Genomic DNA, 27,500 nt, shown 5'->3' on the forward strand with positions numbered 1-27,500 from the left:
GGCTCCTAATCGCCCCTCTGGTGGGACAGGGACTTGGACGGGAACAGCAGACAGCTGAATGAAGTGTACCCCGCCCCCACCCCCGGCTCCACCCAAAGGCCACACACGGTCCATTTCCCAGGTTTCACCAACGGCACAGTTCATGCCCCAACGCACCTCACGCCAGACTGCCAGCCGGGACTGTGACCCTGGCGGGTGAACTCGGTCTCTTCGCAGAGTATTCATTCAAGGAAGAACCCATACATCTGAAAGATAACTGCTTTTAATTCTCTAAGTTTCACTTATGCAACATCATAAAGGCAGATTTATGTGACTTGATATGACATTTTTACAAAAAACAAGTTTCCCCCACATCTGGTCAGTAGTATATAAATATTTACAATGAAAAAATAGGCAAGGAGAAAGGAAATCTTCATTATTCAAGTCAGTTTCTTTCCAATGCTTATCAGAATTTGAAAATAAAATAGTTCATTAACTTTCTAGTCATCGTATTTACATATCACTTCAGCCTACAGATGGAGAAATCAAGGCTTGCAGTGTTCTGTTCATGCCCCCCCCATTAAACTAGTTCTACACTAGTTTAGAAGTTATCTGAAAGACTAAATTAAATATAAAAATGTAAACTTTGAAAGAAGATAAACTTTGAAAGAAGGATAAACGTTCTTACAGAGGTTAATATTTTACACACTACAAACCAAAATAAAATGCTCTATATATTTTCTTAGTAGGGACATTCTGTTTCAATTTAATTTGATTATCTAACAAAAACTGCCTCTAAGGAGGATGTTAAAAAAATAGCAATGACATTACCATCTTAACTGATGAACATCCATTCACTCTAATTTTCTCTAAAAGCAACTGTGAGTTCTTAAAAAGTGACAAATATAAATTATATCATGGAGAGCTTAAGAAGCCTCAACAAAGTGTGGTATCTCTTAAATATGAAGACTTTAAAAAATAAATTTGAATAGTGCAAACCAGCCTATTTAACTTAGTGATATTACAAATATATTCACCTCCAATGTATAAAAACATGACTTTGATTCTACCAGACGCCATGCCATCAAAAACACTGAAGGACTTGTGGGCAGGAACGGCGGACGTCCGCAGCATGCCAGTGGCCTTGAGGACTTAAATGTGAATGTTTGTCTCGTGATGCAGTTCCCAGCGTGCGCACCTCCCTGGTGAGGACGGGGAAGGGTTCACGTGTGGGAGCCACGCCGCCCTCGAGAGCCCAGAGACACACGGAGCCTTGGCTCTCTGGCTTCATAATGCTCGTTAAAGTCCAAGCGGAAGCTAAGAAACCGAAGACTGTCATCAGAGCTGGTCGTCAGCAGCACCAAAAACTGCTGCACAATGCCCTAAAAACAAGAAGAAGGAATATCCACTTCAGAAGGGAGCCTTCCACAAAACACACCACCGCCCTCGGCCCTGCAGCCTCATTTGGGCGGTTTGTCCTTCCGGATCAACAAGCTCCATAAACGGCCACCACGCGCGTCCAAAAGGCAGGACAGCTGCTCCAGGAGCCGAGTTCAGTGAGCCAATGGCAGCCACGTTAGGAAGAGATACCCGTGTCCAGAAACACGAATGCACAATCAATACGTTTTACCTAAAAGAACTTCCTTTTTGCCCTAAGTTCTATAAGAATAAGCAAAACAGCGAAGCTTCTGATGTTTAAAAAAAAGCCTATTCTTTTTCTTTTAACTATAAAACCCAGTGTTCCACTTTCCATCTCTCACTTGAGTTAGGAGTACTGAACCACAGAGCCCTCCCGGGAACACAAAGGAGCACGTGAGAAACCACATGCCTCTAAAGCATGACCGCAGGGTCCCTGGGTCCTTGCGGACGTGGGCTGTCGCCTTGCTGAAGACCAGGCAGAGTGCGGCCACGTCACCTCCTTCTCAGGGGGCTTTGTGGAGACGAGGGGACATGACAGCAGTTTACTCCAACTTTCATACGACAAACACTGGCTGCTTCTCTGCAGGGCTGCGTCACTTCTGAGCACACCCCCATCCCTGCCGGGTTCCTGAGCCACAGCCAGCAGGTGTGTGGCTGTCCAAAGTAGGTGACGTTTGTCTCTGCACTTGCAGACCTGGAAAACGTCCCATCTGCAGAGAAGTCGCCACGGAAATACCACATCCCATCAGTCCTTCCAAAGCCTAAAAGCATCTCGGTCCCTCTCCGAGCTCCCAGAGACTCAGGTATGTTACACAAGGGAACTGACGCCTGACCAAGCACAGGCTGCGATGCTGTGGGTACCTCTGTCCTTCTGGGAGACCAAGGTCTTATGAGACAGTTGCTAAGGAATTCTACTGCTAAGCGTAGCGGCAGTGGCGTCTTGTCAGGTGGCAATGTGCGCACTCACTACAGGGAACTGCGGGCAACACTTCTGTCCTCAAGCTGCGGACTCCGGGTGAGACCGCTCATGAGCAGCACGTGATGGCAGCCGCTAACCCCCTGCTGTTTCGGGCACCGATAATGCAAAGAGAACAGAAAAGGACTTTTTCTGTTAAGGAAAAGAAATCCCAGTGGCCATGATTTAGAAAGAAGATTAAGACTGTAATCTGAGTAAAACTGGGATTATACAGATTAAGATTACTTTTCAAAAATGTACTAAGTCTCAGGGCGCCTGGGGGGGCTCAGTCGGTTGAGCGTCCGCCTCCGGCTCAGGTCATGATCTCAGGGTCCTGGGATCGAGCCCCGTGTCGGGCTCCCTGCTCAGCGAGAAGCCTGCTTCTCCCCCTGCCCTTCCCCTGCTCATGATCTCTCCCTGTCTCTCTCTCTCTCAAATAAATAAAATCTTTAAATGTATTAAGTCTCTCAGGAAAATGTGTAACCATTCCTATCTCTTTCAGAAATGAGCATGAGCACACACTTTTTTACTCCGCTGCCGATATACTACTATCTTCACCAAGAGTATGAAACTAACCGTTACTACTCATTTTTAAGAAATGTACACATACAGTGTTTACAACACGGAGTCTAGCAGATATTTCATTATCAAAACACCTGTCCGGTGAGGATATCTTTGCACTGAACGTAATTCCATCTTTGCCACCATTTAGGAAGCATTTTCAACAAACATGCTGTGGTAGCTCATGTCAGAGGAAGACCACCTGTGAAAGGGACAAAGTCCTCCCACGTCCACGTTATGCTGAAGACAGCCATCGAAAGTATGAGGACCCTGGGAAGGAGACCAGATGCCTATAGAACAGGGAGGTAGTTTCATTTCAAATTTTGAACCACATGGAGACATACGCACACAGAAACGTAATTTTTAAAGGTTTCAACGTCAAGGCTTATTTGTCTTTCTAATCAGTTACCAGCAACCGAATGTAAAAATTCCTCATAAAACCTTTTCACCTGTATTTCCATCACTAAAATCACACTGAGAAACGGACACAATCAGAAACCAAACACACAACACAGACACAAAAATCAGAGCACACGGCCTCTGTGTATCCGTTCTGCTCACAGCCTCCTGGGTCTGTGGGCCATGAGTTAAGCACCCGCCGCCTCGCATGCCCAGCGCCCCCACAGCAGCTCCCCACACACCTTCGCGCCCTCCTGCCTCACCGCGGGCCCCCGCAGGACTCTGCGGCCGCACAGCTCTGCCCAGTCCCCGCAGGGCTGCCGCCCATGGCCGACAATAGCACAACCATCCCAGAAGAGCAGCCCCCGTCAGCCCAGGGTCCAGGGGAAGGTCAGAGCCAAGATCGAGCCCCGCCGTGGGTGGTGGGCGGGCTGAAAGGACTCCTTTTTAATCATACTGACAGCAACGGTCAACTGCAGAAAAACAGCAGTGGGATGTGGACACCGTGGGGTCACCCCAACGCTCACCTGGTAGAAATGTGTCAAAATCCGCAGCTGCGAGCACATTTTCGGTATAGAGTCTCGAAATTCTTGAATCCTCTTGTTTTCCTCCTCCTCCTCTGCCGCTGTCACCCCCCACCGGCCCTGGAGAATCGGAAGGACCACATTAAATTAAATCTGGGCACAAGCAGCTGCCAAGGTGGGGCTGGGCCGGAGGGGGAGGGTGGGGAGATGTAGGCTCGTCATGCCCTTCGCGCTGCCAAACGCTCTGACACTCTGGCTGTACTCTGCTGATGCGGAACGGTGCTCTCGCTTACTTTCTCCAATTAATGAGATGCCTCAGAAATACTTTCGATCAACACACAAGCACATAGAGAACTCCCTCCTTGTTTTTAATGCCTACAGTACTACACTGCATAACGTGTAACACTTTCGATCATTTGTCACGAGCTAACCAGCCTTTAGTTACTAAAAGCAATGCCTTGCATCTTCCCATCTTTGGGGACACATTTCTAACACAGACCTTCTACATAAAAGCAGAACCAGAGGGCTCAAAGTACTGGAGCCCATTAACCCTTGACTTTGGTGGGAATGCTTCTTGCTATTATTCTTCCTACACATGGTGGATCTTTTTGTACTGGAGATACATCAACTTTGTTTTTAAAAGATGGTTCTTAAGGAATGGTAAGTCTGACTACACACCTTTTCAGCCAGCCTACATGGGAATTAGCATAGGGTTCTTGCCTTTTTATCAACAGATTGTCTCGTTGTGACACAATCATAAAACTCGAATTTCTTTTACAGATTTCTTTCTGTCACCTTCTGGAAGCTTTAGCATTTTACCTTTCACGTTCAGATTCACAGCCCACCTCATGGTGGTCGCGTGTATCCGAGGCAGGGTCGAGATACAGATGACTAACACCATTTATCGACGCTCCATTCCCCACTATTCTCAGTCGAGAACAAATGATCCCAGCACGTGAAGGGCTGTTTTTGGACGTTACTCTGCTCCCATGACTGTCCTTGTTTGAGGCAACACCATTCTTTTCACTGCTGTAACTTTGTGAATCTTGAGGGTATATGTATACTCAACTAAAAATGTATATTGTCTAATTTATTCTTGTTCAAAATTCTCTTCACTGGAAGCTATGCCCTGTGTATTTCCACATAAATTTTATAATTAGTTTATCATTTTCTATCCCCCTCAAAAAATTAAATCCACAAAAAACCCCAAAACTGCTGGGGATTAAAACTGGGATTGCGCTGAATCTATCAGTTCCCCAATCCATGAATACAGTCTACGCCTCTGCTTTTCAAGGGGCCCTTTGCGATCTCTGTGACACAGCGGTAAGGGGCCAGAGAGCACGTGTTTTGGGGTTTGCGAACCACCTAGCTATCCTGTTCCTCAGCTCTACCACAGACAACGTGGAAATCACTGGCACAGCTGCTCCAATAAAACTCCATCTACAGAGACAACATGGGAGGCCAGGCCTGGCCTGCAGACCGTCGGTTGCCAAGTCCTGTTTCATAGTGTTCTGTATAAGGACCTTACATATATTTTATTACATTTAATGCTCTTTTAAAGGCATTTTAAAATTTTAAATTGTTTGTGGCCGATAGAAATAGAAGTGATTTCTGCATATTGACCTTGTTTCCTACTACCTTGATAAATTCACTTATTAATTGTAGTTAACTTACCTAAGATTATTTTGGATTTTCTATGTCCACAACCATGACTTTTGGCGCCCCCCCCCCCCACCACCAAAAAGACAGCTCACTTGCGTGTCTGCACTTGTATTTGTTTGTCTTGGTTTCTAAGGCGGGTGGACCACCACCACCGCACTGAATGAAGTGCTGATTGCCCTGGGTCTCAGTCCCAGCACTGCACCGTTAAGCATGAAGTTTTGACTCAGGCCTTTCAAGCAAACCTTCTATCAGATACTCCTTAGTATCAAATGATCTTATCCATCTATTGAGATGATCGTGTAATTTTCTCCTTTAGTTTGTAAATGTGGCGAATTACAACATTTTCATCAGAACGATACAGGAACTTTGTACTTTTGGGATGAACCAAAGCCTGTTTGTAATGTCCTACCCTCTGATACATCCCAACTCAGTGACACGGTCTTCAGGCTTTGTGACGTAGACCAGCACAGAGCAGGAAGCAACAAAGGCCAGGCTTGTCTAAATGCTCTGTTCCACAGATTTCACTTTAGAACCAGGTAACTATTTTACAAGATTAAATTCAATTTTGTTTTATAAGTTAAAAGCAAAAAACAAAACCAATTAATTTGCATACTGAGCTGGGGGCATAACCTCAAGGGAGTAATTATGCCAAGTGCATTACAACCCGGATTCTGATGTGCACAACTAGTGTGCATCCTGCTCAGTAACTACCGTTGCCACCCTGCTGGGGAACGTGTGTGGGGACAGCTGTGTGCACATCTGTGTACACTGGAGGGCGGGGGCTGCCAGATAGCAAGTAACAGTCTGCTAATATTAGAAACCAGGATTTCCAATGTAGAAGATAGGAAAACAAAGTCCCTTTAATCCTAAACTTCAACTGGAAATATCATTATAAACCTAAGAGAAAGAGGAAAGGAGGCAGACAACCATGGGGGGACGGAGCGCGTCTGACAGGAAGACTGGGTCCACTCAGGGGCTGAAGAAGGCGCCGGCTCCTCACAGCACACGCAGGGCTTTGGAGCTCGGGGATGAGTCCTCTCGAATGGTCTCTTTAAAACTACAATGGACCCCAGATCTCAGTGATTGCTTTTCAATTATTTTGCCCACTGAATTTAAGTAACTTCTCAGATACAGTTCCAGGTTCCAGCTGTCCGAAGGCATCCCTGAGCGCATCGGAATGAAACACACTGAATGATCAGGACTCATTAAGGAGACCTGTTCCACTCCGGCGTGGACGGTTTACAGTCAGAGAGAACCAGCGAGTCCCACAACGGCCGCCCTGCTATTAGAAGAGTGTGAAAATCAGGAGGACTGATTCTTATAGATTTTATGTAGTTTAGTGATTCTCCAGAAGGGTGGATTCTCGGGCTGTGGGTAGCTTTAAAAATCACAGCAGTGACTAGCTTTTACTGTACGCTTGCCAAATGCCAAATAACAGCTAAGCCCCACACAAGTCAGCGAGCCCCTCTATGGGGTCTTACTTAGTACTGCTCCCACTGTACAACGAGGGGACGCCTTAGAGAAGTCAAACCACTCACAATGCCAGTGAGCACGGTCAGGGGAAGCCTTCAGCTGGCCTGGCACCTGGGCGTGCCGCACACACAAACACACATCCACTCTCAGCGATACAAATGGAGCAAGCCCTCCTCCTGTTTCCAAAAAACCCTGAGGAGACAGCATGTGCTCTAAGCAGTTGTGAGTTTTCCAAACTGAACAGGATCCTAACACAAGTTTTAAAGTAACATGTAAAAATAAAACTAATCAAACAGTGTTATCTAAAAAATTTGCTGGGTGGCACAGTGGGTTAAGCATCTGACTCTTGATTTCAGCTCAAGTCATGATCTTATTAGGATGGTGGGACCAAGCCCCACATCAGGCTCCGCGCTTGGCAGGGAGTCTGCTTGGGATTCCCCGCCCCCCCGCCACCACCAAATCAATCAATCAATCAATCCTTTAAATAATTTGTCAGCATCCCAAGAATAAACACCTTAGAAAAGTAAAAATTACAGAGACGATGTCAAATACAAGAGATCCCATAAATTGCCAAACTTGTTCAATACATCTTCACTACCCAGGTCATGGGTTTAGGAAGGTCACTGAAAGTAGCCCAAGTGCAGAGCTCTGGTTACCCCACGTGCATATGTGTCCACCAGCTGGAGGTGACCAGGTGACACAGAGCTGGGACCTGTCTGCAGAGCCACCAGCACCCACGGGCTTCCTCACGGGATTCCAGTGCACGCTGTCCTTATGCTCACAACAGAGTGACAGCGAGGGTGACCACTCCAAGAGGAAAGGTCAGCGCCTCCGTAGGACTCCAGATGCAGGCGTGAGCACCGTCTCCAAGAACACATCAGCAGGAAGACTACTTGTGTTTGTGACGACGCTGGCAATGAGCTCACTACTAGAGCTGACATGCCACTGGTAGAAAAGCCATACCTCCACCTCATGCTGTCTCTTCCTCTCTTCAAACTGCAGCCGTCTCTGTAGCTCTTCCAGCGCCGCTCTGTATATCGCGTCCTGAGTGTTCTGAAGCTCAATGATCTGATCAAACACGGCTCTGAGTTGATTTAAAAGTGCCTGAGGAAGAGACCATAAAACAAGGTATCAATTCACATTCTCAAAGTGCTCTTTGCCTCCACTGCTATGTACTGAACTCCCCTCACAGTGGCCTCACGAGCCACAGTGCGGCCCCACATCACGGAGCTGTCAGCAGGTGTCAGAAAGGACCGGAAAGCAAGTCTGTTTTATTCACTTTTTGGTGCCACACACACCAAGACCAGACGTGGAGGATATGAGAAAGAAGATTCTTAATATAATAAAAAAACAAATTCAGCACAGTGTTTAAAAAAAAAAAACAAAAAAAAAAACAGCATCGCATAGGAATGCAAGGATGGTTTAACCCTGGAAACACACTGCTGCGGCTGGCTCTCTGTCCACACGTGCTGCACAGCGCCCTTCCCTGGTTCTGCAGTGTGGAGAGAGGGCAAGAGAAAGGGATCTGTAGCAAAAATCTTTTATGTAAATCAAAAACACATCCATGCAAAATGCCAGATATACACACAAGGCGGCATAGCAAAACAAAGACAACTGTGCCACCGGCGGGGGTGGGAATCACGTGACACACAGCAAACACGCAGGGTCTTCCGTGGACGGATGAGGGCAACTCTATCCTCTGCCAGCTTTGATTTAAAAAAAAAACCCATTAACAATTTGAGGAGAAAAGATGATTTTGAAATCACAGGAAAAAAAAGTCATGTGTTAAAACTTAACAGCCACTCATGACTTCTATGAAGCATCTAAACAAACTAGGACTACAAGGAACCTCCTTAATTTGATAAAGATTCTTTGAGATCTCTTGGCAAACATTATAGTGAATGGTGAAAGAATAAAACATCTCTTTAATGTTAGGGATGAGATAAGGAGTCCTACCCATGCTCCCGGCGGACCCAGCTAACACCCCAAGGCAAGGAAAAGCAGAAAACAGACCCTCTGGAAAGAAAGAAACAAAACTGGTTTTCCTTGTAAAAACAGGATCTAAGCAGATCTAGAAACCCTTAGGATGAAAAAGAAAAAATGGATAAAAAAATCAAAGTACTGAAATGAATAGCATTCCTCCAAACCAAGCAGACACATTTATGGTAGTGATAACCCAGAAAAGATTGGCAAGAGGTTATGGGAGAAAGAAGACAGGACTTTACTGAGAAGCAGGAGAGAGAGAAAGAAACAGGAGGGGCTCCAAGCTCACAGATAGGAGGCAGCAAGGAAGCTGAGCTGGCGAGAACAGGCACCCCGGCTCACTGCGGGTGGAAGACGCCAGGGCTAGTGAGGACACGCGCAACGCCATCCCCACACCCCTGTGTGGGGGACGCACTCCACCTGCCCGAACATGTCCCTTCGAAGGGTCGGCACAGGCACGAATCTAACTCATGGCCGCTGCGGCTGGGGTCAGGCGGCCCAGGACTCACGGCAAACACCGGGCTCACCGCAAGGCTGCTTGTTCTTTCAGAGGGGTCTTACTCAATAAGAAAAAAGCAAAACAAAAGTCTAATTTGTTTTTTAAAAAGATTCATTTCTTCCAATCTGTTTCTTTATTGTAATCAAATAAGAACTGCTATTTCTGGAGCAGTTAATTCATCTACAAGGTGACTGCTTTGGCTTCGAGCTAAGGCGGGAAAGGCTGTGGCAGCAGTCGGCTCAGGCAGGAGAAGTGGGGACGTGCGTCCAGGGCGGCTCCGGTGCGCAGCAGCGTGGCAGCAATGCCCAGATGAGGATCACACACGTGTGTGCGCGCCACCGCCGCCCAGCCGCAAGCCCCCCTTCAAAACTATGTGCCCAGCCAACAGCCTCGTCTCCTTACTAAGGGAGATACCGAAATGCACTTCACTTCTGTCAAGAACAGACGGTTCGAATCTGTTCTGTATACCGGGTTCCTTAAAAAATAAAACCTCTAGTGATTATTTTAAACCACCAAATTAAAAGTAAAACCAGGGCGCCTGGGTGGCTCAGATGGTTGGGCATCTGCCTTCGGCTCAGGTTGTGATCCCGGGGTCCTGGGATCCAGTCCTGCATCGGGCTCCCTGCTCAGCAGGGAGTCTGCTTCTCCCTCTGCCTGCCGCTCCCTCTGCTTGTGTGCTCTAATAAAAAATTAAAAATTCTTTAAAAAAAAATAAAAGTAAAGTAAAACCATTAGCAAAGGGGCTACTTCAAAAATGATTACCAAGCCTTTAGCACTGTGACTCCATCAAAGCGGTGACTCAGGCAACCGCACGTAAGCATTCCATGACCACGAGAAAACAGTTCTATAGGCAAAAATGTTCCTCCTTGGATTCTATTCCTATCAGTGGAAACTTTCTAGAGGCAAGAGGTGTGACTGTTTTGTACGGAACTGTCACACATGGACGTGGCTGAACCCCAACGCTGCCAGCCCCTGACGGCTCCTTACATCCCACAGGGAGACCGACATAGCTGTGGGCCTAATCCTCACAAATTCCCGTCTCCTACAAAGCAGACTCTAACCACGCTCAATCTCTGTAAGACACACACTGTGGCTCTGAACCATTTAAAAATGGAGGCAGCAAACACTTACGCATCAGGCACCGTGATAAACGGTTTCTGTGAATTACACCATTTACCTCTCACAGACCTACATGAGACGAGTGTCACACCCTCTTAACACGAGACAGCGCGGTGCCTGCAGAGCCCCAGGGAACAGCGTCCCACTTGTTACTACATGAGAGCCTCCGACAGCACAGGAGGCTCGTCTACTGCTTCCAGGGGACGTGTGTGCTGACCGACAGCTCACAGAGACTGCAGCTATGGGCTCAGCCGACGCGGACAAGGCTCACTCACCGTGGCCAAGGCCAAAAGGCCGCAGGTGCGCATTTCTTAAATTGTTAATTATATCCAAAGTGTTTTAAATTACTTTTGTGCCATTGTTTCCATATATTTATAAAAGCTTTCTATATAGAAGCATCTTTGAGCAATTTTTTGCACATGTGAGCGACAGTTTTAGTAATAAAATTTGGCATACCGAGAGAGGTGTTTCCCAGCCACGACTGGGAAACCCAGATACGCTAAATGAACGCCCTCCGTGAAACAGCGCATTTCCCCTGAGGAGGGTGCAGGTAGAAGCAGAAGCAGCCCTTTGTGAGAGAGAAACTTACTTGAAGTCACAGTTAATGTCAAAAACGCACATGAAATTTTGACTCTTACATCACAGTATCTTTGTTTCAATTGAAAACAACGTGTTCCTTGCTTCCCCAGATGTGTGAATAAAACCAGAACTCCACGAGGCTTGGCCACACGGAACAGCAACGTTCAGAACAGATGTCTACACGGGAGCGACACTAGTGACAAGCTGGGGCCACAGAATGCTTACAGTTTTTCTAGACAAACAGCCTATTTTCTAACACATACAGCCAGACACTCACTTAACCAAGGCAAACACAGAAGAGACCACTGTCCCTCGATAATGCCACGAAGGGACAGCCTGGAGCGCTCTGCACGTCCTCATGCCGTCCTCCTGAACTCACAGACGGGCGGCCATTTGCTGTGTCCTCGCACTGCTTGCCTGGTTTACGCAGTGCACAACACGAAACCAGCGCGGTGGTTCATCTGTCTTCTGAGCCCCACGAGACAACACTACTATTACACCGAGGAAACGGATGGTGCAATTACATGTTTTACCACTTTCATAACCATTTCAGAGCATGTTCTTGTTCTAATTCTGCTCAGAAACGGTCCACTCAGCACTTCAAATTATTAATAAAACAGTCCTAGTTACTAGTAATGTGGGCATCAGGCAATTTCTAAGATACCCCATGTGGCAGGAGCCCAAGAGGAGAAGACTATTATTGTTTCTGTTTCTAACGGCACATGGGTCTTACTCTGGAGTCGGTGTCCAGCAGACAGCGGGAGATGATGGTGTCCAGGAAGACCTCGTGTGCCGCAATGATGTGGTCCAAGTCTTGGGCCTGCTGCACCTTGTTCCAAAGTTCATCCCAAGAACATTCAAGCACCTAGGAAACAACAACGAGACACTCAGGTACAAAGCGTGTCTTCCCACATCTTTGACAAAATACACCACACAAAAGCTTAAGACAGGACTTATTTAAACTAACATCAAATGATGCTCTGAATGTACCTCAAATGTAATGTAATACTGCATTTGGTGAATGAAATGGACCATCTCAGATGCCAGAATGTGACAGTGGTGCAGCACCCCAGAGAACTCTGCAAGAGAACCGAAGAGCTGGTGTTAGACGCTGCGGGGACACACGTAAACCGCCACACCCTCCCCCTTCTGGACGTCTGCAATCTCTCTCTCAAAAACCACCACTAGCTTCCACTGTTAACCCCTTAAAATAGGAAACAGTCCTTCCATTATCAATTTCCACGCCATTCGAGCTACACAAGGGTTTAGCTGTCTCATCACGTAGCGTTATTTTATTTTATATAACGTAAGGACCTGATAAGGAATGGCATTAAATAAAACAAATGCATCTGAAACTTCGACACATTTCATTGTACAAGTGTGAATATTCGCTCAGTTCTGCGGCTTTACAACACGTCTGTCGGCTGCTGGGCAAGACTTCCCGACTCCCAGCGATCTAGAGACAAAAGTGACATTTCCTTGAGGGCCGGCCCAAAAGGGATCTTGCCACCCGAGAGAAACAGGAACCAGGAGGGCGATGGGCCTGAGCCCCAACTCTGCTCCTGTTCTTTGCAAGATTATAAAACCACCAAAAGGCTTGGAGGTCACCACAGAACAGGCATTCTCTGCTCATACTTTTAATTTTTCGTTCAAAGACCCTACCAGAGTGCCAGGGGACACCACGGTAGAGGAGGGGGCTCAAGCAGATGGGCTCACGACAGAAATGCTTACAAGCACATTTCAATGTGGGTCAGACCGGACGCATTTTTGCTGCCACCCCAAATGCCTTTAATTAGCTCCTTAGGTAAATAATCGTTGCTGCATGCAGTGCTTTGAGAAATCATTCTTGTCCCTTCCTAAAAGTAATAAGGAAGTGAAACAGAAACACACGACAGAACAGTGGAATACAGACTTTAAAAACAGATGAAGTGCCCCGTGGGGGCTTTGCTGGCCTGGCTCAGCACGCACCACTGGGCCCGCGGAGCAGGAGGCCACCCCAGGGGAGGAGCACACACTCCAAACCCCCTGGCGCCTTCCCCACCGTCAGGAACCCAGCATCCCTGGATGGCGTAAATACTCCCGGGAAGAACAGGTTAGGGGCTGCCATGTCATCTATAAGCCCAAAATGAAGAATGTACTTTTCCTACTAAAACTACCAAAGGGGGCTGACGTGTCTCACCTGATACCCAAAGCCTATTTAAATTACTTTTGGCATAAAAGAGCGTCACAGAATGCTGTTCTAAGTGGGAGTCATCCACATCACAGTGTCAGGACTGCCATTTACAACTCCATCTTGGGCCTCAGCCCAGAGCTGGGATGACAGGGACCGTGCTACCCTTCCCCCGAAGCCCAGGTGGTCTTCCCTGGAGAGGCTGTGTGTATTTAAAGCCTCCAGCACGCACGCAGGTGTGCGCCATCCATCCTGCCCCTTCACAAACCACACCCATGAGGACACCAGGCCTCACTGCAATAGCCCGTGTCTCTGAGTCTCCCCTCCAGTGCACGCGGACTGCTTCCTAAGATGTGCTGCTTCACTCGGACTCACGGGAATGCCATCAGCTGTTTATCTTCCACCTTGTGAGGCATCTATGCAGTTGACACTTCTCCATCCTCACATTTTTCTACCAGAGAGTTGAACATTGCTGACAAAACTGTAGATCTCATGGCATATCCTGACAGACGTGCATGAGGATGGTAAAGCAGGCTCCTCTCGGTGCTGTCTCCGGGGCCCCGTGTGTCACAGAAGCACAGAAATCTGTGTGGCTCGTCTCAGCATCTAGCTCCTAGTCAGTGTTCTGTACACAAGAGGAAAAGCTCAATTCCATGAACATGCGTGCTGTTCCTGCTCTGGTCTCTCTATCCAGCAGTCTTCTCGGGTGTTTCCACTGAGGCCCCATTGACAGACAATCCAGCACAACCTGACAATGTGTTTTTACTTGCACATTATATGAGTTTGCTAACATTTTTCACATTTCATCTTCGAGATCCTTCATAAACCAGGAACTTCTGCCAGGTACTTACACAGTTTGATAACACTGACTAAGTCACCGACTCCACTTTATTATCTTGGATTTATTTCAGAGCACAATCTCTCCACTGCCCATCATTAATCTACCATAATCTTTCATGTCACCCACATATGGAGATGAAAATGCAGCTCAATGAACACAAAACAGAAGCATCTACAGAAACTATCCTGGACTCATGTTGGAACCAACCTAAAATTCCCAGCTTTCAGCCTCAGCTGGTCCTCCATGCTGACCAGAAGCTCTCTTCTTTCCCTGACTCCAAAACAGCGGCTTCCAGCCGCCACTACCTGGAGCCCTCCATCCACCAGCTCCCCTCCACCCTCCCCAAGAGCCGTGGCCTCGGCAGGAAGCTCTCCTCCGCTGTGCAGCTTCCAGGGCACTCTGAGCCCCCATTCTGCTCGTGCTTCCTCCACTGTGCAGCTTCCAGGGCACTCTGAGCCCCCATTCTGCTCGTGCTTCCTCCGCTGTGCAGCTTCCAGGGCACTCTGAGCCCCCATTCTGCTCGTGCTTCCTCCGCTGTGCAGCTTCCAGGGCACTCTGAGCCCCCATTCTGCTCGTGCTTCCTCCGCTGTGCAGCTTCCAGGGCACTCTGAGCCCCCATTCTGCTCGTGCTTCCTCCGCTGTGCAGCTTCCAGGGCACTCTGAGCCCCCATTCTGCTCGTGCTTCCTCCGCTGTGCAGCTTCCAGGGCACTCTGAGCCCCCATTCTGCTCGTGCTCTCGTCCTCTCCCCCGGACTGTCCCATGTGCCCTGGCCCTTTGCCAAAGACAAGGGACAGCTAGGGTCAGTCCCCAGTCTCTACCTTAGCTGGTTTCCTGCACTGTCGCCATACTGGAGCGTTCCTCCCGTGATTTCAGAGAGACCTCCCTCTCCGGGTCCACTGCCCACCTTTCTGGTTGTTTCTCCTCGTCTCCTTTAGGAGGGCCTGTTCTGCTGCTCTTTGCTGCAAGACCTGTTCTCTTTTCACCCCATTTTGAGGCAATCTCATCGATTCCATGGCGTCCAGGATCATCTACACAAACTGCATTTACACCTTTATCTCTAGTTCTGATCTGTCTTGGGCTTCCGACCAACCCAACAGATGCATCCCATATATTCTTAAAAACATCTCAAATGAATGTATCTGAAACGGAAGCATTACCCCCAAAGTGCTCTTCCTCCAGGGCTCTGGGCCTGGTGAATGCCCCCCCCAACCCCAGCTCAAAACAGAGCCCAATTACCCAGCCCAGCCCCCAGAGCTCCCTCAAGTCCATGCAGTCTCCCCGACCCCAGGCTGCTGTGTCCACCACAGCCACCCTCCCACAGGATCACGACCGCCTCTGCCGACCTCCAACCTTGCCTCTGAGACCCATTTTCCTCAGTGATGCCAGAGTGACTTTCACAACCATGCAAGTCTGAGCATGCCCCACTCCCTGGTACAAGCCCTCTCATGGCTCCCCCTGCCACTGAATTCAGACTGACCTGAGACCCAGCCTGTGAGGCCCTGAAAGCCTGGCCCTTGGCCCACCCTCCCCATCCCCACACTCTTCCCTTCACCGACATGCTCATGTCCAGGTGCAGCCTTGGACACCACTGCGGAGCCCAGTATGCACCCACATCTGCCAGGTGTCTCCTTTCCATGTTCCTAGAGCACCTGGTCTCGTCCACATCAAACAACTCATCGCCGTACATTCTAAGTTCTTGTTTAAATGTCCATCCTGCCCCTCATAGGGCCCCACTGGGACCCCATTTGTCATGCCTGTCACCGGATACCAAGAACAGGCAGCACAAAGTAGGCGCTTAACAACTACTCACTGAATGAGTGATTTCAATCCTCCAGATTAAAGCAGATGGTGTGTACTCATCTATGTCTTGACTATTTGAATTCACATCCTTTTCCAAAGCCTTCCCTGACCAAGGCAAATTAGCAAAAGTATTCTTCCCTTTAATAGCCTAAAGTACTCCCAAGTACTTTATTTTCCTAATCTAGAAAAATCATCTTTTCTTATATAAATGAGTATAAAGAACAGCATCTTCAATGACAGTCTTCCAAAATGAAGCCTCTGAGTAAAGGGACCTGTGACCACGGCCCATTGAAAAGGAACCTGTTTGGGGAGACGAACCATGAGAGACGACGGACTCTGAGAAACAAACTGAGGGTTCTAGAGGGGAGGGGGTGGGGGGATGGGTTAGCCCGGTGATGGGCATTAAGGAGGGCACGTTCTGCGTGGAGCACTGGGTGTTATGTACAAACAATGAATCATGGAACACTACATCAAAAACTAATGTTGTAATGTATGGTGATTAAAATAACATAATAAAATAAAATTTAAAAAAAACTAACGATGTATGGTGACTAACATAATAAAATTTTTTTAAAAAAGGAAAGGAACCTGACGACCCATATGATGGAAGTCTGAAATCCCTATAATGCTGCAACTCTTCCCCACACGAGAATTCACATGCTAGACGCTGGACTCAGAACTTCTCACTCCCTGGTCACGCTCGAACAAATGACTAGGAACCCAATTCATAAGCAGACTGAATTCATAAGGGATTATCTGGTCCATTAATTCCTAAAAAAATCTAACTTACACCCGAAACACCCCTTGAATCTCTTTACCCAGCACCTTGAAAATACATCACAACGCACTTAACATGGAAGTGCTTGTGTTTTTATGGTTGACTTACAAAGAAAGAATCCCAGAAGCAAAGCAACACTTGCACTGGGGTCCAATAAATACATAAACACAATACATCTCCTGCTGGGCTACCTTCACAGCAGAAAGTTTCATACACAAAATCAAGAATGACCGTTCTTCCGTCAGCTTGTTCAGGAGCCAAGCGTGAGGTCCATCTGTAATTCTGTGCTGCCCTCTAGAGGGTGCTGGGAGAACGTCAAGCCTGACTGAAACAGACGGCAGGCTCTGCAAGGACCTGACTGCGCGGCGGAGGCATCTCCAGCAGGAAGCACCTGCTCATCTGGAGATGCACCTTCAACAGCATGGAGGATTGTTAAAAATTGTAAAAAGTTTCTTAAAAAAATATATACCCTAAAACAGTTTCTTCACAATTGCAAATCACCTCCTTCAATCTGTATTTATAACTGAGGCTACTATATTTAAAAGTGACTTGATCAAATTACCCATCTGATTTATTTCTCAAGGCTAAGGGTTCAAAGTTGTGAGAATCAGAATGTTTCAAACCTCCTGTCTGTGGAATCTCTAACCAACACGAAGGTCCTCCTGCAAACGCCATCCGCTGTCCAACATATGGCCAGGCAGCTAGGAGTGACGCCTGCAAAGGTGCCCCCCTCCAGCCCCAGGCCGCACTGGTAAGTGCACTACACAGACGGGGCCCCACAACCCCAGGAAGTAAGGGCTGCGGTCACTGCCCCGCTCCCAGATGAGGGAACTGAGGCAGAAGACAAGGAAGCGGGCTCGCGGCCACAGTGTGATGCTGGAGGACTGCAGACTCACCCGGGCAGTGCCGCTCAGCATCTGTGATGAGGGCGAACCACACAGCTTAACAGTCCGGCACTGGGAACTCCTCAGAAAGATCTAATTACCAAGGAGCGCCGACTCATCCATATACGCAAAGAGATGACTTTAAAGAGAAAAACGTCTACTCGTTTTTTAAGTTATTGTTTCTGCAGTCTAGAACACTGTCTTTCGTAAGATAAACATTATTATTATAAGAAAGAAAAGCAGTTGCCAGTCACACGGGCAAAATGCGGCAGCAGCCCTGTGGCGGTGCGTCTCCTGCAAGGGCCTGACCACCTCTCCCACCTCCACCACGCTCACTTTTATTCCTAATAAGGACCAAAAAGGAGATCATTTTAATACCACTCCTCTGGGGAGAGGGGCCTCCATTCCTCTCTCCCCTCCAGTACACAAAGGTTGAGAAAGAATACAAGCTCATTTAACTGTATTTATTTCGTTTTGTCAGCTGTTATATGAAATACAAATTTAGTTGCCACTAATTGTGATACTTTTTACATTAACTGAATCCAACAACAACAACAACAACAAACTCCATACCACTAGAACCCAAATCTTAAAATGATTTTTGTAACAACAATTGTTTTTTTGTCTGGCTGAAAGACAAATATATAAAAACAGGCATCAACATCCTGGTAGACGACTACCAAAAACTCCTGTACTAAGCAAATAATTTTCAAGTGTAACTATTTATTCCAAAAAAAATTATTTCAATAGATATTACTGCAATGATATTTGGGGTAATAATTAACGACACTGTACGCATGGACCAAGCCAGCTATCCACACTGTACATGAGGGAAAAACTCCGAAGGTGATTTACAAGAGCACTATATAATCTTCATGTTTTTGCCTCAGATTTATGGTTGGCGGGATGTTTCTAAATTTGCTGTATTAACAAGAGCTAACGAAGTAGCTGGTTGATTTCTGCTCATTAAGTTGCCTGAACACTAACAACTTTAAGATATTCCTTATAACTGAAAATAAGAACATTACACCCCAACAGAAACATGAACAAAAAAAGTTTGCTGAAAAGAGAAACACAAAGGACAAAAGAAAGTGTTTATACTAAACATTTAAAAAGCATTAAAAATTAAAATAAATGGACAATCTGTTTGAAGGCAGTACCCAACTTTCACTGACCAAGAGCAACACAGCCTCCCGCCAGGCAGAGGGGCTGCCTTCGTGCGGCCGCACCCTGAACCAGCACCTCATTCCCAAAGTCATCGGCACCCAGAGCTGAAATATCAGCAACAGCATTTGCAAACATAAAGTAAAACCAGAATCCATACCTGTCAGCCCAGCTGTTCCATCCCTAATCCATCTAAAGAAATATTTAGACGCAAATAGATATATACTTACAAAAAGCTTATGGCATTAGTTATATTCATGGGGAAAAAAGAATACATATGCAACCAAAGAGAAAGGACAGAATGGTACAAATATATATGCATGAGGCAATATTCTGCTATCATAAATATTTTAGAAGTTTCAGGGACGAGGAAAGGGTCAGTGAAAGAGGCTAACACAGAGCTCTCCATAATGGCACCAAGTTATGTTTGCATGATTAATGTCACACAGGATAAAGCCTACTTCTTCCACACACAGAAAACTGATCAGATGTCTGTGACCTTCGAGTGGAAAACAGAGCTTGCTGACTACTCAGTGCAAGAGGAAGAGCAAGTTCATGCAGACACTGGTGAGGGGATACTGCAATCAGAAATGTGTCACAACCAGCGAACAGCTGGACCTGCTACCGAGCCCAGACTTCGCAGACGCATCCCTGATGCACCGTGACGGAGTGTCTGCACTACCCGGAGTCGGTCCGAATCGGGCAGGAATGGGGACGCAGCACCACTCAGGCCACAGCGCCGGATGCCCCCCGGGAAGGCCACAAGGCCAGCAATCAGGACAGCTTGACAGCACGCACCCAGCAGACGGCATGAGTCACCCTGAGACACACCATGAGAAAGGGGGACAGGTGCAGAGCCAGGAGACCGTGAGGCCCTCTGAATGACGGATGCCTTCTGCCCTCCTTCACAAAGCAGCCCCTCTACCAGGCAGCCCACATGTACTAGAGATACTCAAAGGCAGTATTTCCTGTCCATGTCCATCATGGTAGTTAAAAGAAAATGTTTGCTCTCACTTTTCAGCTATGTCAGAGGGTCCTTATTACTAATTTTCTACAAAGTGAGTCCAGAGGAAGCGAGGCCAGGAGAATTAGGGCATCCTGATCCCGAAGAAAAGACCAGCTGTGAATACAGAAAGCATGGGATGCCCAAAACAAACTGCCCATCCTGTCTGTCAACACACCGACCCCCGCTTCCGGGTTGTCATTATTCTGGAACTCTGAGAGCTGCTTAAGGATCAGCCTTGACCTAATAAACGTGGAGAGATCACGTCTGCCTGTCTTCAAACAATGGCTCTTTTTTTTTTTTTTTTTTTAAGATTTTGTATTTATTTATTTGAGAGAGAGCACAAGCAGGGGAGAGGCAGAGGCAGAGGGAGAAGCAGACTCCCTACTGAGCAGGGAGTCCAACATGGGGCTCCATCCCAGGGCCCTGGCATCATGACCAGAGCCAAAGGCAGATGCTTAACCATCTGAGCCGCCCAGGCGCCCCTCAATGGCTCCTTTTTCAATAAGCACTTTCACCAAAGTATTAAGAATCTATCAGTGTTGTTTCTCTTGAGAGACACATTGTTGAAATACTTTCTCAAAGGTCTTAAACAAATGAATTTCAAAATGAAGATTTCAAAATTATTCATAATTGAAATTATTCAATATTTAAAACATTAAAATAAACTTGGCTATCTGACATGAGAATTTTTATTACAGCTTGTAATTGTAAAATAATATTACAAAATGTTTCCATGTCCTGGTTTACAAACCAAAACAAACATTAAAGCAATTCCCAAACAGACTTTAATCAAAACACTAAGTGAATTTTAAATGAACCAGTGATTTATTAAACAGCTTTCTTTCCTTAAAAATTAAAAAAATAAAATCCATATGTGAACACTAGAGTGCAAACGAATGTAACTCTGAAAGAAACCTCATGATCTAAAATAATCTAACTTGACTCAATTTTCTTCCGGATTTGCACAGAAATCAAGATTAGCAATATTACAAACGAGCCTTTTCACAAAAACCAAATCCAAAAGCACAAAAATGCATCACTTCTTAGTTTGGTGACTTTAATACATGTCCCTGTTGGCTAAGTTGCTAGCAAGCCCAGGCCAGGCTGCGACGCAGGCCCCCCTGACCACCCGGTGGTTGAGTTTACCTGGCATATTTCTCAGGAGCTTCGCATTGCACATATGCCCCTTTCGAATGTCGGTGAGGATGTATTCCATCCGCTTAGCCCTCCAAAGGAAGTTAAATACTCTCAGGTAGTGGCTCATACACTCTCGAGTAAACACCTGAAAAGAACAGCACAAGACAGGTTGGTAGTACTCTGCGATGGAAGGATCTTACCAGGACAGGTCTTGACCTTTCTTGTTTTTTTTTTAAAGCAAAAAAGAAGCCAAAGAACACACAATCAACTCTAATAAATTCTAAGTGGTATTAAGCAACTAATGCATTTTAGGAAAGTATCATTATATTCAACTACAGTGATTAATGGTGTGTTAAGCAGCATGTCAAGCATTCACAGTAATAAAAGGTAGATATTTTTATACCAATTTCATAGACTGAGAAACAGAGGCCTAAGGTTACACAGCTAGTAGGCGGTGTGTTGGGACTTTTAAACCTAGCCTAAACCTTGGTCGACCATGTGGACTCTTAACTCCAGCTCCAGCTATGTAGCAGTTTTTTCTACCATCCCCCCCAAGGGAGATGTGAGGCTGTTGAATCTCACGGAGGGTGGGCCTGGAAGGATCTCCAGCCTGTAAAGAGGTCTCTGGGTTGTTTTTACGTATGTATGTTTTGCTCTTGAAGCCATTTCACTGCAAATGGTCAGCAGTGTCCCATCCCAGGAGGATGAGCCCTGTGGGCAGGGGTGGGACAAGGCCTTCCTTCCACTCCCACCTCCCTCCTATGGGGGCCAGTCAAATACGCATGTCAGGTGAGCCACAGAGCATCTTCTAGTGTCCGTCTGTCCCATGAAAACATGTTTCTGACACTACTGTGTGTGTGCAGAACAGATGTGGGCACACGTTTGCCCTTTCCTAGATGCCTTGAGCAAGGGATGCATCTCCTGTGTGCCCAGCGCTCCGCCTGCAGCACAAACAACTGGAAACAGCCCACCCAGCAGCTCTGGGCCTCCAGGAGCATGGCCCCTCACCCTGGGGCCTTCCCTCACATCACCCCCTTATGCCCTAGCTAGCCCACACTCTTCTCTGGCCCAGACCCCGCCTGGCCCTCAAGGACAAAGGCCACATGCCTCTCCCCGGCCCCTTCTCCAGACAGGACATTTATCACTGGACCCTTGCAATTTGAGCACTTCGTAGTAGACTGCTGTACCTTGTCTTCTTATTTTGTATATTCTCAGCACTGCTCACGTGTTAGAAGGACTACCTGTCTATTCTTCTGTAGGCCTTCTTGTGCCAGTATTTGGCAAGTCTAATTACTAACTCACGACTGCATGTCTAAATGGGAGTGGTTAGGAACTGCTTTGAATGGGCTCTGAAATCAACTATGAATGTTTTGGGGATTATCTATTTTGCTGCCCACACTATTGTTTATGCAATTATAGAAATAAAGGGTGATAGGATAAAACAACTTACAAGTGAATTAAAGAAATCTGCTACACAAATGCTCTCTCAAGGGATCCTTCAGTGCCAGGCTTCCAGAGCACATTTAATGTGACCCAAATTTACAAACATCCAGTTTAATCCAATTCTTTAAAAACAGTAACTGTTTCAGAGAAAACACTCCTACCCCACTGCATTTATACAGGAGAAAACACCCTTCATGTTTAGTTTTGCCACATATTTGGTCTTTCAGTTCACTGCCTGTATGGAATAAAGTTCAGAAAAATTAAATAAGCTTCTGACACCTCATCTAATACCCTGGAGATCAAGGACAGAAACCCATGGATTTTAACCCACCCAGTACCCAAGTGAGAAGATTAGAGATAATCTCTCCATGTCCTTCTTCACAGAATTAGTAAGAAGCTAAAATTATACTACGTTATAGAAGATAAAATTATGTGACTAATATATGTTCTCATTATAATTAAATTCTCTACAAAAATGACAATCTCAATTAATGCGAACATAAAGGGAATAGAGATAATACAGTAAATTAAACCGGGGAAAAAGCAGAAAATCCATTTTCTTCCAAAATTTGACTCTAAAAGTAGGTCTTTCAACAAAATATTCCATGTAGCTGAAAACATAACAAGCCGGGACATAGGCTAACCCTAGGACCAAACAGCAAAGGCCAGATGTGCAAGACATCACGTCCCGCACAATGTCCCCAGCACATCCTGCTGATGCGTTCCAAGGCCCTGCTCCCCTTCCCAGAGGAGCCCTCAAGGTATGCCCTCCACCTGCTGGGGCTGGCATGGAAGTCAACACTTGTTAGCCATAGCTAGAGATACAACCTAAATTTGTTCTTTAAATATGTGACATAAAATTCTTGACTGTTCTGACTACAGCTTTCAAAAATCTAAAATATGAAAAATATACTGCATAACCAAGTGTTCATACACAAGATGTGCCTGCATTACTGTGTACGCCCAGTAAGGTCTGCAGTACCATGAAATAATTCAGTAACTATGTGTATGGACCATGTTCAATTTACCTAGTACTCAAGGCACTTATACTTCGAAATAAGAAGATAGAACTGCCTTTACTATGGTATATTTTATGCAGTGTACTCAATATTAACAAAATAGATAACATGAAGGTTCCTGATTTAAATAATCATGTACAGAATTTTTTTTTTTTAAAGCAGGCTCCATGCCTAGCATGGAGCCCAGCACAGGGCTTGAACTCAGGACGCTGAGATCATGACCTCAGCCGAAATCAAGAGTTGGACGCTTAACCAACTGAGCCAGCCAGGCGCCTGAGAACAGAATATTTTAAGGAATAAGAATTTAAAACCACTTAGGATAGAAATCAAAGGAGAAAAAACTAATTTGGATATGACAAAAAACTAAATTTGAGAGCAGTTATGGTGGCTTTGACCTGGTCAGGTTTAAACACTGGGGATGTGCGTGTAAAAGCAGGTGCACCAGGAGCTGCCGTTACCCCGCGGGGGGTACAGCGCGAGGGCGGCCCCGTGAAAGCACCCAGGCGGGGGTGGTACTCATCTCAGAGGAATTATATCACTCCTTAATGGAGTATTTTCCCCAGTAATTAAAAGAAATGAAAAAAATAATAAATAAATAAATAAAAGAAATGCCCGTCCTCCTTCAATATTTCGGATATAGAATGACTGGAGTAAGTCCAAAGAGCTTCCTGGTGAAGGAGGCTTCACTCCTGTCTGAATAAAAGCGTGAGCACTGAGGGAAGGGGCAGGCTAAGTGCAGACACACGCCGACGGTCAGTCTCCCCCCATGTGGGGACGGCTGGGAAGAAGCAGCACGTTCATTAAGTGCAGCAAACGCACTCCATGCAACAGTACAGCTATTCCCTGACAGTTTAAATGAACGCTAAATATCACATTTGATCTAAGTAGCAAAAACGTGACTCTCCTGAAATACACTTTCTGGTTCCTTTCAAACTACCCCAAATTACTTGCTATGGTCTAAGAACAACAGAGCACAATCAGCAATTGATTTATTAAGTACTTGCTGAAACCTATGATGGAACAAAGAGTATTTTTAAGAATTCTTAAAATTATAGATCATTTCAGCACTCATTAATGATCATCTAAAATACACACACAATTCTGGCTTCAGTATTCTTTCGGTGGGTCTATCCTAGATGTCAAGTGATGGCTTTCTCTAGAAGCTCTTGGAAAAGATAGGCAGTCCTAAAACAACACAATGGCTGGCAACGTGAGGAGCTGCAGCCAGCGTCCCATCACACAGCATCGCCTTACCGTTGCGATCGGCCCATCGACGTGGTAGTCCAGGCTGAACACGTCCCACCCGGTGTCACCTGGAGAGACCTGGGGACAAACACAAAACACTGCAGGCTTTCCGGCCAGTACCCTGCTTACTGCCAAAGGACCTGTCCAGTCCCCAGAGAAAGGCTCAGTAGTTCTGAGTGTCAGCTACGTGAGAACTGCATCTTTTGTCAACTCCCGTACCTTCAGCACTGGAACCACAGCCACCAAGGAGGCACTCTGCAGACTTTGAATGAGTACCAAAAAATCGTTTAAAATTAGTCACTATATTTTTATAATAGAAACTCAGTCTTCTATGTCCCAAATCCTTTAAAAGTCAACATTTTAAAAACCCAACGGACCCTGCCAATGGTCCTTCATCATAGCTAAGCAGCGTACGTTTCTGATACTCACTCCCTAAAGAAAATCCATCTTCTAGCAAACTGAAACACATCGATTTTCAATAAATGTTATTATTTTGATAAGCATTATTATTATATATCATCCCTGTGGCTCCTACAACATTACCAGTAACAGGGGTAAGATTTACTCCATAGTGCGCTGCCAGGCGCTGTGGCGAGCACTTGGGTTGTGTGCCCAGGGTCCCGCCCAGCATGCTCATCGACGATCAGGCCATGCAGGCAACAAATCCCCTCCCACCAGGCTAGACTACATGCACTCAAGCAAGGAGCTCACTGCCACGCAGGAGCAGGAACACGGTACCTCCAGTAGCCTCACGTCCAGTCTCTTGAGGATCTCGGGGCTATCAAACTGGGCATTGGTGGCTCTGACGGCGGTTTCAAGGATTCCAGTCAGGTTGTGTTGATACAAAGTCGTTGCTGGACGGACAAGTTCTGGTCTTAACAGATTTTTTAAAAATTAAAGAAAATGTTACTTGAATCCTTAATGAGCTTTGTAAAACTCAAAATCATAAAAAGGGTTCAAACTATAAAAACTAAAAAGATGAAAGAAACCACTACAATATGGGAATAAGTTTCACAAAATTAGGGGCGCCTGGGTGGCTCAGATGGTGAGCCATCTGCCTTCAGCTCAGGTCATGATCCCGGGGTCCTGGGATTGAGTCCCACATCAGGCTCCCTGCTCAGCGGGGGAGTCTGCTTCTCCCTCTGCTCCTCCCCCTGCTCATACTCCCTCTCTCTCTAATAAATAAATAAAATCTTTTTTAAAAAAAAGTTTTACAAAATTAACTGTCAGTAGGATTTCACCAAGTATTCTGGCAAGTAAAACAGTTCTTTAAATTTCGAAAACATTAATTTTGATTCCACTTAACTTGAAAATACTTACACGTGCCACACATGTTAAAAATGAAGTTTTGAACTTAAGTCTGGCCTACAGTGATGTGAACTGCTGTGACCCCGCACAGGTCCGCTGGGAAGAGAGGCCCTCATCACGTCAGAGCAGCCAGGTATGCGGGCGTCATGATTGCAACAGCTAAGAATTACTGCATCATCAGCAAACACTTCTTCAGGGCTGCTAATGTCGGGGTTTCTTAACGAAAAGCTGACGTTCCTATGGCTGAGAGCTGGCCCGGTTGAGAGCACGGCTGTGTGCTGGGGGTGGGGGGTCAGCCGGTACACACTTGCCGACATAAGGGATGGAGTGTGCCACGTGGCCAACACCCCGTGTGACACTCAGGGCAGCTGGTAAGAGCAAATCCTAGGAGTCCTCACAAGGAGAAAACCTTGTTTCCTGTTTTTCTTTTCATTTTTGTGTCTATACGAGAAGGGACGTCAGCTGAGCCGACTGTGGTCTCCACCACACAACAGATGGAAACCAAGCCATCACGCTGTATACCTCACGTTTACACAGTGACGTATTCAACTATTTCTCATCAAGACAGGAAAACCCCTGCCAATCATCCCCAGGTGTGCACGGAAGCTCCACAGCTACAAGCCTTCAGGGCAGTAAAACACAGGGCAGAGAGAAACGAAGGACCTCAGCGCCATCACTCACACATCTGAGGCCAGGGGTCAGCGGCAGGCCCCCCTCTTAAAACCATAAACCTGAAACACGCCTTATGAGATGCTCCAAATATAAAAACCTAGCATAAGGGAAATATGTTAGGTCAGCTAAGTGACCAGATCCATAATGTGACCACGGACCTCTGCATTTTGCCTTGAACGGAAAGAACGGCCTGGCCAACCTCCACCTGCACCCCCGCACCTCTCATTCCACACGCTCACATGAACTCCCATCTAGGCCGATGGCACCTCTCCTTCACACTCTTCCCCACCCACGCTGCCAGTAGGCCCTGACCTTGCGACCAGGACTGAACCCACCAGAGGCCCCTTCTCTACTTGGGGTGCAGGAGCGAAGCACTTCCATTTGGCAGATCACCAACCCCTGCTCAAGGTGACCACACAGTTTCCCATGAGCACGAGCGTGTAGGTCAGTCATCGCTGTGTACGTCCCAAACTAGCTCCTTTCACACTGAAGATGGGACTTCTGGGTAGAAGAGGGACGGCACGGGCCTATGTCTGAAGGAGGCCCCTCAGGAGAAACGCACATCCCTGGCTCCACCCAGAGGGACAGAGCCACTCCGCGGGTGGGCCCAGCGATCCACCTCAACCAGCTCCCTCAGGAAGTCTGAGTGCCGGGCCACTAAAACCACCGCACGACTGCACAGCCAAGGCTGGAAGACAATGCACTTTTAAGTGTTCTAAAGGGAACATCAAACAACCCCGATCTCCATTCTTCCACGTCTGAGTGAAAATCACCCACACTCGGTACGCTCGCTCGCCAGCACCAGCTGGGAGCCCGGGTTGAATCCCGAGGGTCTGTCTAGAGCCGGAGCAGGACAGGCTCTGGGACAGAGGGGAGGGAA

At 46.6% G+C, this 27,500-nt stretch overlaps 1 protein-coding gene across 1 annotated transcript in view; it reads right to left on the minus strand.

The window, feature by feature from the left end:
* Positions 1-246: 246 nt before the first annotated feature.
* The window catches only part of TUBGCP3 (tubulin gamma complex component 3), a 73,391-nt gene continuing 46,137 nt past the window's right edge, over positions 247-27,500 (minus strand). The window contains exons 15-22 of the mRNA XM_028087365.2: positions 25,379-25,514; positions 24,650-24,718; positions 20,943-21,078; positions 12,143-12,231; positions 11,886-12,017; positions 7,936-8,076; positions 3,841-3,957; positions 247-1,361 (exon numbers count right to left, since the gene is read on the minus strand). Coding sequence (XP_027943166.1) covers positions 1,203-1,361; positions 3,841-3,957; positions 7,936-8,076; positions 11,886-12,017; positions 12,143-12,231; positions 20,943-21,078; positions 24,650-24,718; positions 25,379-25,514 — 979 coding nt within the window. The 3' untranslated portion in view covers positions 247-1,202. The remainder of the gene's footprint in view (positions 1,362-3,840; positions 3,958-7,935; positions 8,077-11,885; positions 12,018-12,142; positions 12,232-20,942; positions 21,079-24,649; positions 24,719-25,378; positions 25,515-27,500) is intronic.

This window comes from Eumetopias jubatus, unplaced genomic scaffold (assembly GCF_037043125.1).
Source record: "Eumetopias jubatus isolate StellerSeaLion01/CBP00866 unplaced genomic scaffold, mEumJub1_p1.0 scaffold_3, whole genome shotgun sequence".
NCBI lineage: Eukaryota > Metazoa > Chordata > Mammalia > Carnivora > Otariidae > Eumetopias > Eumetopias jubatus.